The sequence below is a fragment of the Ornithodoros turicata genome, chromosome 6 (assembly GCF_037126465.1).
Source record: "Ornithodoros turicata isolate Travis chromosome 6, ASM3712646v1, whole genome shotgun sequence".
Classification (NCBI taxonomy): Eukaryota; Metazoa; Arthropoda; class Arachnida; order Ixodida; family Argasidae; genus Ornithodoros; species Ornithodoros turicata.
Genome location: NC_088206.1, coordinates 72,300,044 through 72,316,851, shown reverse-complemented (window position 1 = coordinate 72,316,851; position 16,808 = coordinate 72,300,044). Strand labels below are relative to the sequence as shown.

At 44.9% G+C, this 16,808-nt stretch overlaps 1 protein-coding gene across 3 annotated transcripts in view; it reads left to right on the top strand.

Annotated features, from left to right (window-relative positions):
• The window catches only part of LOC135397302 (SPARC-related modular calcium-binding protein 2-like), a 65,709-nt gene extending 51,022 nt beyond the window's left edge, over positions 1–14,687 (top strand). For 2 of the 3 annotated variants that reach the window (XM_064628783.1, XM_064628781.1), the window contains exons 8-13: positions 1,693–1,782; positions 4,599–4,838; positions 7,102–7,180; positions 8,596–8,671; positions 9,503–9,707; positions 14,146–14,687. In XM_064628783.1, the coding sequence (XP_064484853.1) occupies positions 1,693–1,782; positions 4,599–4,838; positions 7,102–7,180; positions 8,596–8,671; positions 9,503–9,707; positions 14,146–14,222 (767 nt within the window). In that variant the 3' untranslated portion in view covers positions 14,223–14,687. The remainder of the gene's footprint in view (positions 1–1,692; positions 1,783–4,598; positions 4,839–7,101; positions 7,181–8,595; positions 8,672–9,502; positions 9,708–14,145) is intronic. The other variant, XM_064628782.1, reaches the window with a different exon arrangement.
• The last annotated feature ends 2,121 nt before the right edge of the window (positions 14,688–16,808 follow it).

Here is a 16,808-nt window from a genome sequence, read left to right as displayed (position 1 = left end):
CCCATCGTTTTGTCAGCAGCCGCGACCAACGAACCGACGAAATAGAACGGTGACGCTGCATAGAGTACTTCGATTCCCAAGTCCAGTTGTATGCTTATTTAACGATCACTAATTATGCACTTTCTACGGTGTTCCATCAAGGCTTAAACGAGGCCATTGAGAAGCGAAGACGTCGTTTCTTCGAGCTCTGGTCTCTGCTCTGGTCTCCCTTCAAATCCGCGTATTGATCTTTCGCCTTTAGGGCCAGGATCTTTCGCGGTGGAGGGAGGCGAAAGGGAGCCGGTCCTTCATATTTGGAGAAGGGCCCCTTGATAACGCGGTCCGCCCCTGGGTGGGCCGTGTCTTTGAACGCGCGGCCGATAACAAGGTCGTCGGGGCAGTACCGCTTGCGGTGCTGTTTCTTGAAGATCTCTTCCTGATCTTCCATCAAGTTTGGCAGGCAAAGCTTTAGTCAACTCTGGAGAAAGGTGCTGACGTACGCAATCCCTTCAACGCACGTGCAAGACACAAGCCAGTCTTTGCGCTTTGCGCAGAACCACCCTGCTATCCCTTACGTACGCATATAGGCGACAGCGTACGTAAGGAATAGCGTTGTGTTTCCGCGCAAGCGGCGCGAAACTCTTATGTTTTGCGCGTGCGCAGAACCGCCAACGCTATCTCTTACGTACGCTCTTAAAAATGAACTTCACCGCATAGCACTCTCCTAGCCAACTATCATCTCGAATGATATCGTTATCTGCCCCGATTCGTAGAAAACGGGAGGTGTACGCCCTTTTGCGGCAATTATGAACAGCATAAGTGTCACAGAAAAGGCGTACGCCTCCCGTTTTCAACAAATCCGGACAGATAAGAATATCATTCGAGATAATGGTTGGCTAGGAGCGTGCTATGCGGTGAAACCCATTTTTAAGAGTGTACGCAAGGGCGACCAGCGTACGATACACTAAAACTCGCTATTATCTTATCTGTTGATTGAATGCGGTGGCTATACACCCACCACATACTTCACCACTTCACCACATAGCACTTCACCACATATACTTCACCACATGTACTTCACCACATAGCACCCTTCTAGCCACCCATAATCTGGAATGATATCCTTATCTGCCCTGATTCGTTGAAAATGGGAGGCGTACGCCTTTTTTGTGACACTTATGCTGTTAATAACTGTCACAAAAAAGGCGTACGCCTCCCGGTTTCAACAAATCAGGCCAGATAACGATATCATTCGAGATCATGGTTGACTAGGAGCGTGCTATGCGGTGAAGTTCATTTCTAAGAGTGTATACGGTACTTCGGAAGCCACGTTTTCAGCTGTCTACTATAACACTCACTAATTGCGTGGTTTCATATCGCAAGACAACTGTGAGCAATACTAAATTCTCCTCGGTTTCTGTCGTGCTGATAGAGATCGATAACCGTATACAAACATCACGATGCGTTTGTTCTCCCAACGGAGTATCCGTTAATTTTCTTTTTAGACCCAAGATCGTGCTCTTGTTACACTTCCCATACTCTGTATCTTTTTTTCCTGGCATAGTTCCGTGCTAGGGAATATACCGCGGCGCAAGCATTAGAGCACCTTTGCGCAAGGCCTGTCAATGTCGTCTGAATTCTCAGACATGCTTCGGCTCACTAAATTTCTCTTTTCTGTGCCTAACCTGCGATCATATATTCTGTGGCTACTAGGTCCCCCTGGCGGTGGTTGGGGAAGGCCTCAGAACAGGTTGAGAAGCGAGCGCCTTTCGACAGAAGAGCCAGTCATCTCCAGAGGTGATGGTACGTCGTATTTTCGAGTCATCCGCTAATTATCGAAGTCACTGTTTGCAGATTTCTGTATTTTTCTTCTTTTTTTTTTTCAGCCAAAGTGCATGAGTACGCACCTTTTCTTTTTTTTTTTTTTTTTTTTGCACAAAAGCGATATGAAAACATGTGTCCAACGCAGGTTACATTTTTGGTACAAACAGAACATGAAAACTTATATATTTGACGCAGATGACGTTTTTGTGCAAAAACAATAGGGAAGCACTGTATTTAACGCATCTTAATTTTCTGCACAAAAATAACGTGAAGACTTCTATTTCATGCAAATTACTTTCTTTGGAAAATAAAAAAAGCAGAATGGAAACCTGTATTTAACGCAGAATTCATTTTGTTTAGAAAAACATTGAAGCTTCTATTTAAAGCAGCTAACTTATTGGATAAAAACTTCCTAGACAGACGTACATACGGTTGTTCGAGGACACCGTTTCAATGCACACACGAGATGTGATTGGATTCCCATGCGCAGTTTCTGTATACTGTCCTGCTTATACTGAGCACGGCAGGACGAGCTATTCTTTAAAATTTTATTGAACATTAACTACTTTCTGCTTCTAGAGGAATAAAGTACCACACTAATCCCGCCCTCTAAAATTTCATCATAATCGTTTCAAGCTCCATCGACATCGCTTTTCTCCCCTAAATAGAGAGCCAAAAGCTGTATCTGGGAAACGATTTCATTCTCGACAAAAGACTCAATCCGCTTCAGAAGCCATCAGAGCACAAAATTACTTCGTCCCGTTCGAGATCGAAAGTGAAGCCTTATGGAAGTAATACGATGTGACGCGTATTTCGCCGCAAATATTACGCAAGACTGACTCCATAGTAGACCTGTGCGCTGGTGGCAGTGTTGCCGGCGGCACGAACAAATACCAGTTTCCCTGTTTGCGGTGAAACGAAAGCACAATTCTTACTGTTTATTGGAGGAGTAAGTTCTATTCTATTCACAGTATGACTATAGGAGAAGCCATGGAACAAAACATGTGGGTTCGTAAATATCAAAGACCACTTTAAGAAAGTATCGCGCGTGCACAGATATGAAACGCGCGCATCAATATTGAACATAGGCGCGAAGAGCCAGCAGTCCGTACCTTTTGCCATGTCGATATTTGTAAACTTTGACAGCAAACAACATGTACGCCGACCAAGTTAGGTTATATGCTTTCGCATTCTTGCAGACAACCATTTCTTTGTAATGCTTAAGACCTCAGAAGGTTTGGCGAACGATATTTCGAAGGACCAAACATCTTGTCACCACCAAAATATTGTTTCCCAAGACAACGTAATACATTTTGTAAATAAGCGAAAATTAATTAAAAGGTTGATTGCGAGTTACATTGGAAGAAATATTGGAAGGTTCAAAATCGTTCGAAAGTTTTCATTTTGTTGAATTCTCCTTCGGAACTCCGTCAAACAAAAGGAAGGCTCTCAACCAAATGTTGATGTGCATGCTCTGTGAGCACGTTGTACATCACAGACGAGAGTTGTGACGCCTTCTGTACCACTTTTATTTTTTACAGTGGAGAAGTGACGCAGCAGAGCTTCATATTGGTAAACTCTGTATATATAAAAGGTTTCTATAAAAAAGTTTCCATAAAAAGCTCTCAGGATATCTTTCATTACGCAAAATTGCAGCGCTTCGCGTCATCAGCTGTCGTCTGCAATCGGTTGCAGACCCCTCGTTAGAGAAATGTCACGTTCCGTATAGCCTGCGGAGGCGTCTGACCTTTTCTTATAGGGAAATGAAAAATTCAGAAAACTATTATGCTAAAGGATATCGACTTTTATCGCCCTACCAATAACCCAAGCAGATGACACACAACACTGCATGTTAGTTGACATTGACTGCCTCGCAGGCCTCATTGTAAACTGCTTAATATATGTGTCAACAAAGATATATATACATATTTCTCTCTTAGTAGACGCATCACTCTAAAAAAAAAACGAGCTTCACCGCATAGCACGCTCCTAGCCAACCATTCATCCCGAATGACAACGTTCTCTACCCTGAGTTGATGAAAACGAGGGGCGTACGCCATTTCTGTGTACAGCATTATGTACTACATAATGCCACAAAAATGGCGTACGCCCCCCGTTCTCAGCAAACCAGAGGAAAGAACGATGTCACTCGGGATGAATGGTTGGCTAGGAGCGTGCTATGCGGTAAAGTTCGTTTTTCCCGGGTTTTCCTCAGACGCTCTCAGACATATGTCGGCACAGTTGCCTTGGAAGTCGGCCCAGGACGCACATTCCCCCAGGGCGTCAGTCGTGACGTTGCCCACATACGTGCACTCTAAAAACTGAACTTCACCTCATAGCACGCTTTGCGCCAACCATTGCCACGAATGATAGGGTTATCGCTTTTGATTCGAGGAGAGAGGGAGGCGTACGCCTTTTTGTGTCAATTATCATGTATCCAAATTGACACAAAAAGGCGTACGCCCCCCTCTCTCTTCGAATCAGAAGCGATAACCCTATCATTCGTGGCAATGGTTGGCGCAGAGCGTGCTATGCGGTGAGGTTCAGTTTTTAGAGTGTGAGGCCGACAACGGCAAGCCTTTCACCATCACCACCACCACCATCATTTTAAGGGTGATTATAAAGGCGCTTAAACCGCTTACCGCCGCACAAACTTAAGAACGAACGTCGCGGACCTCATTCTTGTAAAAGCCGTCTGGCTATAAACTTAGTCAGGCTTCATAAAGACGTACACGAACCTTCCCAGAAAAAGAAGAAAAAAAATGCGCCGTGACATGTATGCGTTTTTCTCGCAGACGACACGCAAGACTGCCTCCATTCCCGTCGTCAAGCCGAGGAGCAAGCCAGACTGTCTCCACGAGGTCGCGTGTACGTTCCGGAGTGCCGACCTGATGGATTGTACGCTGAAGCCCAGTGTCATACGGGTTACTGTTGGTGCGTCAACCCACGCACGGGCAGACCCATCAGGGGAATCCCCACTTTGGGGACCAAGCCTGACTGCGCAGCGGCGAGACAGCATGCACGCGCATTCAAAGGTATATACTAATCTGTCTCCAACTGACTTCGGATTCACGCTATCTTCGCAGAGACACTTTCTATGTTGCTACAGAGCGTAGATAAAGACGATAAAATAGATAAGATATAATATAAGATATAATATAAGATAATATAAAATATAAGATAAAACATAAAAAGATGAAAGTGGGCTATAGGTCTCTCTCATTTGACGCACGAATAAAACATTTTTGCGATGCCTTTTTCTTTATAAGCGGACGTAAAAGAAGCGTTATTCTACGTTAGCGGTCTGTTTTTCTGTTCGCGTTCGAAATATCGGTGGCCCTCGAATTGACGACGCGTAACATTATTCTGCCATAACCAGATCTTACTGCTACCACTTATTACATTATTTCTGATTTATTACACATTTTACACTACTAATAGAAACTAGTCAGATGGCTACCACTGAGTGTTACCAGGGGAAATGCGTCAAACCTTTCTACTGTAGGTCTGAAAAATCTGCATAGTTAAATCAGTAGCTGATTCGTTGCAGCTTTCATGCCCCGGAGGTCCCATAACGTCCACGTCGAACATACGTTCCGTTATCTGCATGCAAATATCACCGCGATTTGTTTAGAGATAGATAATTTGTATCACTTTATACGGGTCATATATATATGCATATAAATATATTGCAAAAAACAACTACAAGCACGAAAGAAAATATTCAAAGCACCGCGCAAACATCACGGAAGCACTTTCCCTTCTTCCTGCTTCCACTTTCTCCCAAGTCACAAAGAGACTATAAAAAAAAAACTACTAAAATAAAGAAGCCAGATGCGTAACACGACTCTTGACCCCGTGGTAGCAACCTTACATTGCAACCTCGTTCCCAGTGCGCACAGAGACACGTATAGCAACAGTGTGCGCGCACTGTGGCTATTAAATCAATGTCAACTTAATTCCGCGCACGACAATTTGTTCGTGCGCTGCTGGAATCTTACGACGCGCGTACATCGCTCAGGAAACACGTATACTGCACACTAAAAAATAAATAAATCGATAAATAAAATAGACCGGCGGAGCAAGAAGAGCAACGCCGGCGTCAAGAAGTCGTATGCCCCCACGGCGCCCTCACGGCCACTGGCGTGAGACGTCGTCTGCATGCTAATCTCTAACTTGGAGTCCAACATAAACAAGCGGAAAAAAGAGAGACAAAAAGTACGGTTTATACCGAAAAAAAAAAAGAGAAGAATATTCGGGAGGTTATCTCTACGCTACTGGGTGTATTTTGTAATGCGTGAAGACATACAAGACAGTGAGCTACTGTTGGGGGGCGTGGGGGGGGGGGGGGGGGGTTTCTTATCTAAAGTAGCCGGTGTTCTTTTAATGCAGGAAGCTACCCTGTAATGTGGCTCTTAAGTCGCGTGAATGTCTGCGAAGGGGCGTTCAATTTCTGCTGACCTAAGATTGCATTGGGAAGGGAACGAAGAAAGGCTTAGGCGCGTGGTTTTTATGAATACAGAAATTGGAAACTATGTCAAATATTGCACAGGCACACGGGGGCATTGTCCTGAACGAAAAATTTCGAAAAAATAAAGAAAATAAACGAGGGAATACGAAGCAATTTTCTGAAATTGGAGTCTGACTACTTCCTGTCTGCTTTTCTCCCGGAAGTCGTCGCTAAGCTATTAGGGTGATGTAGGGAGCACCCCTGTTTAGAGGGTGATGTAACGGACAACCAAGGCCTTAACTCGATGAGTGCGCCTAGTAAGAATACACAATATTGGGTAAGTTGCTGGAAATTCGTTACTCGTTCAAAGGTTGTTATATTACGTAAGGAAAGTTTAATCGAAGTTCACGGCTGGTATGCAGCGAGAACAGGCGAAGCTTTTCGCAGTGCCATTTACCAGTCGCGGCCTGACTTATTTAAATCCTTTCTTTGTCGTCTTCCTCGTGTTCTTTTTGGGCTATTTTTCTTGGGCACATCCCTCTCAGAAGCCCCACGTGCTTAGGAATCAAGGAACACGTCAGCGGCACGCTGTTCATTAGCAGCACGGCAAAATATGACATCCTAAGAATGTCTCAAGCTGGACTTCGGGAAGTTGCTTTTAAATAAATCACTCTGCACTTCCTGTGTGTCCATATTAAGGTGGTGTGATAAGAACCGTACGACTTTCAGTTTAAAAAAAATAAAACGTGACTAGTTGAGATTTTAAGCCACGATACGTCCTTTAGCTTACATTAATGAGTGCAACAATTCAGTGAAGCCGGACGCATCATTTTGTCTTTTCTACCCAGGCTGCTCCTACAAGAAGAAACAGTCATTCATTACTGAACTAGTCGAGTATTTCGCCAAAGAAATGGCTTCAAACAACAGGTACGTGGGCTACGTTACATTTATGGCCACTTCCATTGAGAGGACAGATTATGCCCCACGGTGTCCTACGGGTTTCAGTCCCCAATGGAACGCTGTCTCCCTTTCGCGGAAGCAGACATGTACAAGATACTCAAAAATGTATTTAAGATAAGATAATAAATACTGACGTTAGAATGTAATTAAGATAGAGTATAAATACATGAAGATTAAAGTAATTAAGATAGAGTACGAAATACTTGAAAAAGTATTTGAAATACAATTAAGATACTATTTATCCTTGAACGCAAAAAGTCACCAGTCACTGGTCAATGGGGCAAGTCGCCACTATGTGACATGAATCACCTAAACCCGGCGTATTACGCAAGCCGTCCCTGTGTGATAGGAATAGGAGTCACCTAAACCTTCCAAGAAGGGCCAATGTCCGGGTCAAGTCCGAGGGACTCAGGAAATTTCCATTGAACAAGCAAGATAATGGAAAGACGAGACACAGAAAGGTTGACAGGGAGATCCAAAATATGTAATTAGAGTATTGAGTAGAAAATACCATAAAATGTATTTTAATTACAGTACAAATACACAAAACAAAAAGTATTGAGTAGAGTACCAAAATACCGCATATTGTATTTAAAATACAGTATTTTAAATACAATGCTCTAAATACGTACAAGTCTGCGCGGAAGCCAAACGCCTCGCGCACAAGACGATCCCAGCCGCTTTTCTGGGATTCGAGTGTCCACGCGGGGTACATAGCGACGCAGCCACGCAAGGAAACGCAAGGGTTCGAATCCCTTTGCCGGCTGTGCTGTCCGGGGGTTCTTCCTGGGTTTTCCTCACACGCTTTCAGACATATGTCGGCACAGTTCCCTTAGAAGTCGGCCCAGGTCGCACATTCCCCCAGGACGTCAGTCGTGACGTTTCCCACCTCTGTGAAGCCGAAAACGGTGTTCCCTGTCACCATCACTACCACTACTACTACTGGAACCGCGACCAGCTATGCTTGGCAGTGCTCGTTTGCTAGTCCAGCACTAATTTTGGTGCTACCAGTGAAGAGGCAAATTCGGGAAAAAAATATCCATTATTTCTACTCTACAATATCTAGTTCTTGTCGAGAGCATACTCTTCGATCCCGATCAACTCGTTTTGCGACGTGTGACGTTACGTAGAATGGTGGGTAAAAATAAAAAAAAATGCCTCTTACAGAGATAAGGTTTTGCCTCTCCTCCTACTATGGAACATTCCACATCTGACCAAGTTCTTCCAACCAAACAATTTTTGCACCTTCGCGGAACAAAACGTTGACCCATATCCGCCAATGGAAGTTGCCATTAAACTGACGATTAGTTATAGTTATACTCATCATTTTCAACTGATAAAGGCGACAGGAAATAATTTGGTGCCGAACATTGTTATTTCAGCGCCCTGCAAGATTCCACCCAGCGGGAACAAGTTGTGCAGTGGAAGTTCTCATCCTTGGATGCTAGTCACAGCAAGGTGAGAGCTTGAGGTCAACGTGCTGTACGATGATGGCGTATAGGTAACGATATAGTGCTGCTTCGGTTTAAAGTAACCTAGTGAGGATACTGGAAGGCTCTACCGTACACTCTAAGAAAAAGAGGAGTACTTTTACTCCTTTTGGGGACTAAATGCCTTGCCACAAAAAATAGTCCCTTTCGGGAGTAAATGAATGTCACAGAGTGTAAACTGTATTTCCCGCGCAGTTGTAAGAGTCTCAAGTACATAATTCGTGTACATGCATGAAAATACTTTGAAGCAAACCGTCAACCGTGATATATCGCGTGATATAAAATCTTGCGCCATACATAGGGCACAATTTGCGAAGAAAGATGCGCTAACTGTTTCTTACTCTGTGTGGTTGGAATATTGCTACGTTGTCTGAGTTATACAGCCTTTTATGCCGCTCAAATTGACCAAGGGCACATATTTACGTAGACTGTTGCATTCAGGAGACCATTCGCGAAGTTCAGTGACAATAATTTGCAGTCCTGGGGAGTAAATGTCGGGTTAGGGGACTAAAATGGGGAGTAACTGCAGACTGGGGGAGTAGAACCTGCAATTACTCCCCGTTTTACTCCTTTTTTTCTTAGAGTATACGGCGTTCCGATGGATTTCTAGCCGTATAGACAGAGACTGGTAGAAGACACGCCATTCCACTATATCACTTCCACAACCACGAAGTAGCAACCAGCAACCCACCAGGGCAGCTAGACCTCACAGGGTCCGGTGTCTCCCAACTAACTTCAATGTTGCTAGCAGTCGTATTCTTCCTGTTTTATCTCCTGACCCTAATCTTATTCAACCCAGGTACTGGAAAGGAAGGAGTGGAAGCTCTTCCGACGAGGCTGGAAAGACTTCCTCTCTCAGGGAGAGGGAAAAACGAACGGTCCACCGAGGAACAAACTGAGAAAGTGCTGGAGAAATTTCCTCCGGTACTGCGACCAAGATTCCGACAACCGTGTCACCCTCGAAGAATGGAACAAGTGCACCGATGCCGGTACGTCTACCACCGGTGAGTTGGAAAGTGGGAGACTAATCGGTTTGGATTGGATTAGATTAGATTGGATTGGATTGGATTGGATTGGAGTCAAAAATATGGAGATCGTGGCTCCACAAAGTGTGGAACTGGTGGAGTGGGCTTGTCCAGCTCACGTGTACCACTAGAGATTGGTTAATAGCGTGGACCACCGGGGGCTGTGGTATATTGAGTATTTGAAGGTAATTTAGGCCTCGTGTAGTTGAGGACGCGACAGTGGTCTTTTAGCCTTGGCTGTAGCCTTGGGGCTTTTTATCTTCATGCATACAATGACGTCATGCGAAAGCGCATGAAATTCGCGCATTCTTTGTGCTGTGTTAAACGTGACGTTCGTATTTCGAGCGTTACGCCGTGTTTACGTTCGTAGCCCTATGCTATATTGGTGGTTACTTAGACTTATCGATCTCACGTCGCGCTCTGCTTTCGTTCTCTATCGTTCTTCACGTCCAGCCGTTGCTTTCATTTTCTATCGCTCTTCACGTCGCACGTTACTTTCATTTTCCATCACTCTTCACGTCGCGTGTTACTTTGTTTTCATCATTCTTCACGTCGTGTGTTACAATCATTTTCTGTCGTTCTTCACGTCGTGCGTTGCTTTCATTTTCTATCGCTCATCACCCTCGTGCGTTGCTTTCATCTTCTATCGTTCTTCACGTCTAGCGTTGCTTTCATTTTCTATTGCTCTTCACGTCGAGCGTTACCTTCAGTTTGTATCACTCTTCACGTCGCGTGTTACTTTCATTTTCTGTCGCTCTTCACGTCGAGCGTTACTTTCAGTTTTTACCGCTCTTCACGTCGCGTGTTACTGTTTTTTTATCGCTTTTCACATCGACCGCTACTGTCATTTTCTATCGCTCTTCGCACCGGGCGTTACCTTTTTATTGCTTTTTACATCGACCGTTACTTTCATGTTCTACCGCTCTTCACGTCGAGCGTTACTTTTTTATCGCTTTTCACATCGATCGGTACTATAATTTTCTATCGCCTTTCACCGATCGAGCGTTACTTTTATTAATCGCTTTTCACGTCGCGTGTTACTTTCATTTCTTACCGCTCTTCACATGGAACGCTATTTTTCTTACAATCATCCACTGCCTTCATGTCTCTGCGACATCACATACGGAACAGGTATCGAAGTGTCGATTTCGCGATCCGCAAGCGGGATTCATTCGAAACAGGACAGCAAATCTCCCTCAGGAAGAGTACCGTTACTTTGAGTCGTCAGCCACATAAAGCGGGTCCCGCATACGACGTTTTTCTCGACGGAAAAGCGCCGAGCTCGGCAGTCATGACGTCAACCCGACGGACAACCGCCGAGCCCACCCGCAAACGACGGTTCCTTGCGCGGCGTCAGCGATGCTAATTGGCCTTCGGAACCCCTAGTGGCGTTCTTTGTCATGAGCAAGAAAATGGGTGAAGGTTTTTTGTTTAGAACATAAAACACAATCCTGCATGCGTATAATTTGTTAACGCAAACCCAGGAACTCGGCCCGGTTTCACCAACGCCGATTAGCATTTGAACCGAGATCAACGGCCCCTTAACTTAGCGCTTAACTGTGCTTCACAAAAGGCAGTTATTGTTAGTGAAACGTTCATCACGTCACCAACTAACGTTTACAAAAAAGAATTGAGCGTTAAATTCAAGTTTTAACAACGCGTGATCTCGGTTCAAAGTTAACCAGCGTTAGTGAAACCGGGCCGAAAAAGAGGAAAGCGAGAACAGCCCGCCCATTTTGTGGGACCTGTTATGTACAGTGAACCCTCGTTAATATGACCCCCGATAATCTGACCTACGCGCTTTACGACCATACTCTTGGGGAACAATGCTGTGAAATCTCTGCAAATCCCCCCGTTAATATGACAATTACGCATTATGAACAAAATTTTCAGGAACGACCGTGGTCATAATAACGAGTGTTCACTGTATATGTACCGATGTCGTCGTCGTCGTTTGCCTGTGGGCCAAGGAAACAACGAAGAAAGGGCACGAGGGGGTGGCGTGCCACGTGATGTCGCCACTATTAGCCTCGTTGACAGGCACACTTAGGTCGACTAGTCGACTTTTCTCGTCCAGTCGACTTCTACTCGTTTACGTGTGGGAGGCTGGGACAACTGGAAGAATCCCAGACGCCAGGCGACTTACGGGCGACTTATCCGATAGAAGCGCCCTCTTCGAGTCCGACAAGAAACATTCGACGATTCGGAGTCATGCTGCGATGCAATATTCATTTCCAGGATAATACCCAGCATGAAATTCGTGCTCTTTTTTATTCCAAATGCGCCTCTGCCGATTGCGAGGAGCTCCCGTTTCCGCCATGTTGCTCCTTGCGAGAGGGGAAATGACTGGCGGGGAGGAAGTGACGTAGCGGATACGAGTTGCAAAGTCGCCTTTGCCGGTTTACGTGCCAAATTGCAGTCGACAGCTGTCGCCTAAACTACCCACCATTGTCGATGCAGCGGCGTTGAATCGATGGCTTATTTAAGTCGACTTGCAACAGATTACATGCAAGCCGTATGTCGCCTTCGGTAGATAAGTCGGCTTCTGCCGTCTTCGTGTAAATGCGAGTGGTGTTGCAGTTTCTTTAAAAGCAAATTACGCTGCTTTTTTTCTTTTCTTTTTTGTCATTAAACTGGCTTGTTTACCACCTGGCGCTTGGTCATTGGGTCCTGGAACACAGACGCGTCACTACGCAACAGACGGTAGGTCTTTCGAGGATCGAGGGAGACAACCGTCGCAGGAACCTAGGTGTTTTGTAACTCTGTCCTAAATTGTGTTGCCCACATCGTCCGTACGCCAACTTGGTCGTCTGCTTTCACTGTCTGTCCACGCCGGCGTGAGCACACTGCTGTGCTGGCGACCGCTTCCGGCAGGCACCGCTTGGTCAAGGCCGACGCCGACGCGCCGCTCCCGCCGTTAGCCCCAAGTATCTACTTGCTCCAGACGTTGACGAGACAGGCTCGCGCCTATTGTTTCCGAAACCGAGCGGAAAACCGTCGAGCCCTCGACGTTTTTCCGTCGAGAAAACGTCGTACGCGGGTCGACCTAAAGGAGATTTGCAGGAATTACTGCATACAATCCCTCCTAATCCTCCACTTTCTTGACTTACCATCGTACATACCAATCCCCCTAACAGCATCCTCTAAGACCTAGAAGGACGCTCCCGTCCTTGTCTGTGCTTTAATCTCTTCCCTACTCCGGAAAGCATTTTGTTCCAATTTCCTCCGGCTGACGCGAGACAGAAATCCACTTTGAAAAGCCTACCTCCCACTTCCCTGTTGAGTCTGAGGAAGAAAGAGGAGACACGCCTTCAAGCGCGCATAATGCTGCGCGCCTCTTCTATGTAGTGCCAACAACATGCATAGCAGAATAGCTCTATGCGAGGATATCGCGCAGGAAGTGCTTTCCAGACTTTTACGTGTGGACTGGATCCATTTTCGCGAAGCGATGCCATAATGATCATGTCAAACACGTCGAGACCCAATTTTGTGCCGTGTGAAGATTGCGAGACATTTATTGGGACGGGTGATGACAAAAATGTCGCTGAAGGGGGCGAGCAGAATATCTCTATGTCGGAGCACCACGACGTTGACTCCGATTCTTTTCCTGTATTCCACTCTGTGTACCCGCGCGTGACGCATTCTGCGTGTCGTCATCGGAACAAGTGATGATGGCAAAGCGCCAATTTAGTAGGATGTGCCACTGTTATCGGCAGGAAACAGGTGCAAGAAATGTGACGTCAACGACAGAACTGACATCATGGGGGGGGGGGGGGGTGTTATAGTGAGACTGCATCTAAGACAGTACGGGAGGGGGGAAGAGAAATCCCCCCTCACTCTCGTCGGGCCTGTGTACACCCATCGTCATCGTGAATACGTTCAGTTGTGTTCGATTCTCAGTCACTCTGCATAATGTCCCTCATTAGGAATACAGATTTTAAGTAACATTAATTGTGCTTGCGTTGACTCGTTTAATAGTAATAGTAAAAGTGTCCAATCAGCTCTTCGTCGCGCATGTGAACTCTGACGTTTGTATAAGTACGGCCAATGCGAGCTGCTTTTTCATTGTGCTATGAACGTTTAATTTTATTGTATTAATACATTCCTATGTTGTGTGTTTTTATTGTGTACTGCTGGTAAGGCTTTAGGCTGTTAGTAGACACATATATAAATAAATAATATCAAAACTAGAATATAGCACCAAGGCAACCGTATTGAGCTCCCACCCTTAGATGCGCCTCCGAAGTCTATGTTGTGAGTAAAGTTGAGTTGATGAAACAGAGATTAACCAAGAGCAAAAACCCGACGAGTCAACAGCGTCTATTCTTAGACCTTCCCAAATCGATATATGTTTATCTTTCCTCTACAGAAAGAGGAAGAAGATGAAGAAAAATCTAACTTCCGTTTTCTTTTCCAGAAACTTCAACCCGACTACCAAACAGCCCAAAACGTCGAGGACCCAACCCATTTTCGACTATCCTGAAGAGCACTTAGGAATCCACAGCTCTTCCATTTCATCGAACCGACTTTGTGGGCCTGCGACAAGAAAAAAAAAAAAAGACTGACTGTGTACTCCTGTGCTTCGCTGTCCATTGTGCCGACGTGCTTTCTAAGTGCCAAAATGCCGCCATAAAGTGTGAGAAGAGAAGGACAGGTGTGGTCGAGAAAACGTCTCTCGAGAACAGTACCCCGAGTACCCCGAGTGGACGTGTATAGATCAACAGGACCGCAGGAGGAAGGGACGAAGGACAGTTGCTCCTATACTGAGGAGAAACTATCGTCACGATGTCTATTCTCCCAGATATGATGATCAGTTTTATGCTTTTATCTTTCTCTGTACTCTTTATCTATACTTTACATTTACGCGCGTACTTCGCGTTTTCACATTTCTACTAGAAAGTCTCCATTTTGAAGCGTACACTCTTAAAAATGAACTTCACCTCATAGCACGCTCCTGGCCAACCATTATCTCGAATGATATCGTTACCTGCCCTGATTTGTTGAAAACGGGGGCCTACGCCATTTCTGTGACACTTATGCTGTTCATAATTGTCACAGAAAAGGCGTACGCCCCGTGTTTTCAATAAATCAGGGCAGATAACGATATCATTCGAGATAATGGTTGGCTAGGAGCGTGCTATGCGGTGAAGTTCATTTTTAAGAGTGTAGTTTTCCGTCTCGCTAGAAACTCTATTTATTAAGTATAAATGAACGAATGGGGAGATAAATTAAGAAATAAGGTTAATAGTCCGCTATCGCCGGGGTTTTGATTTTTTTTTTAGATGTTCTGGTAGATTTAAGTTTGCACCGTTGTTCATTGCACATTCTGTACACTTTACTACCGTTTCTAGAGACGTTACGACAAAACAAATAATGGACCATACTTCCACTAACATAACATAACACTTCCATATTTTTCTTTTCTAACTAACTCTCCACTAACAATGAAGATATTACAACACGTGTACTTTGCCACACAGTACATGCGATTCTGTAATTGCCTGATATTTTTAGTCAAAACTTTGCTTGGACCAAACGTCCTGGCACACTGCACATTATGCCCGAAAGAGAGAGAGAGAGAGAACAGAAAGGAGGCGTAAATGTCGCTGCTCAATGTGCATTGTCTCATAATCACGGTCATCTCCAGGTTCCTTTCTTTCTCTTCGTTTTTACTCCCTAAAAGGAGGAAAGCTTGCATTGAAACTGCACACCTTCCATTTTTACGCAGCTTTCTTATCGTCTTATTGTGTAGAAAATAACGGAGCCACTATCAGTGATGTGTACACAGTGAAACTCAAATTGGTGGCGAGAAGGAGACATCGTGGCTTCTGTGCTCCCTTCCGGAGATCAACTTCGCTCTTCCGACACAAAGCGTGTAGGCTTGCACTTGTGTGTCTAGCCCTACAGACGGCTCCTTATCTCAATTTTCGACGGTCTCGGGCGGAACTTTCGCCTCAGAGTCAAAATAATGTTGTGCCTTTGATGTGTAGAGAGCTCTTGTTGAACTGCTTCCCAGTTCAAAAGGGGGGGGAGGTCAATATTTGCGGATCAGGCTTAAAATGTTCATGCATGCCTGATTGTACGTGTAACGGTACGATGTGTTGATGGCAGCGCATGAAAGCTGCAGCAGTATTCTCGAGGCAGTATTGTTTGCAATACGTAAGGTACATGGAAACCGGGTGGCTGAAGAACTCTACAAAGTGAGACATCTGGATTCTAGACACGCAAACTCATTCACAGGGTTGCGTGTAATGAGGCATATACATGTTAAACATGCATATTATATTAGCTTCAACCATTCTCCGACATCGTAAAAGTTAAAACGACGAAACATTTAAGTCTTCACGGTGTGCTAAGCAGGAATATAATTAGCAGCAGCCCGAAAGAGTATCCCCAGTCAAGTTCAATCAGACACGCTTCAAAGCATGCGAAACACATGTGTTAACTCCACGTACAGCACTTGATGACAGTGATCAATCATGTGACGTCATGGTGATGACGTCAGAAATATCGAGCAGACCATAGGTCTTAAGGACAAACGCTTGGCAACTAGCCAGAAGACATACGTAGCTGTGTTATGCGAGCGTGAAGCTCACTGAGTATTCTCTGCAGTCCCGTCAAATCTCGAACCTCGCGTGGCGTTCTTTCTTTGGACATATACTCACTAAGTTATTTTTTTCGAGGTCATACGTGATGCTTGTTGCTTCTTCTTTTTTTTTTTTTTTTTTTAGCGTGCCATGTTAGATACATGGGCGTTGTCTTGTGTAGGTGGGTAAAATGTACCCAGAACTTTATGTACAAAAAGCATTGTTCAATGAAGCTATCGAAGAACGTAGAAAATATATATACTGTTCTGTGTCTTTGCGTCACTGTTTTGCTTATTTTCTGTAGTTCCTGTAAGGACGACCGGTACCAATATTGTTGCAGGATGATCGAGGACATGAGCAGTTGTCCTGTCTAGTCCTGTTCTAGTGTGCACCTTCTAGATAGGCTGGATGATCTAGGAATGGTTACTGGAAGCACGCTATCATTGTCAAAATAGCCAAGTAACAGTAACGTTCGGTCATAAAGCTCTTGACG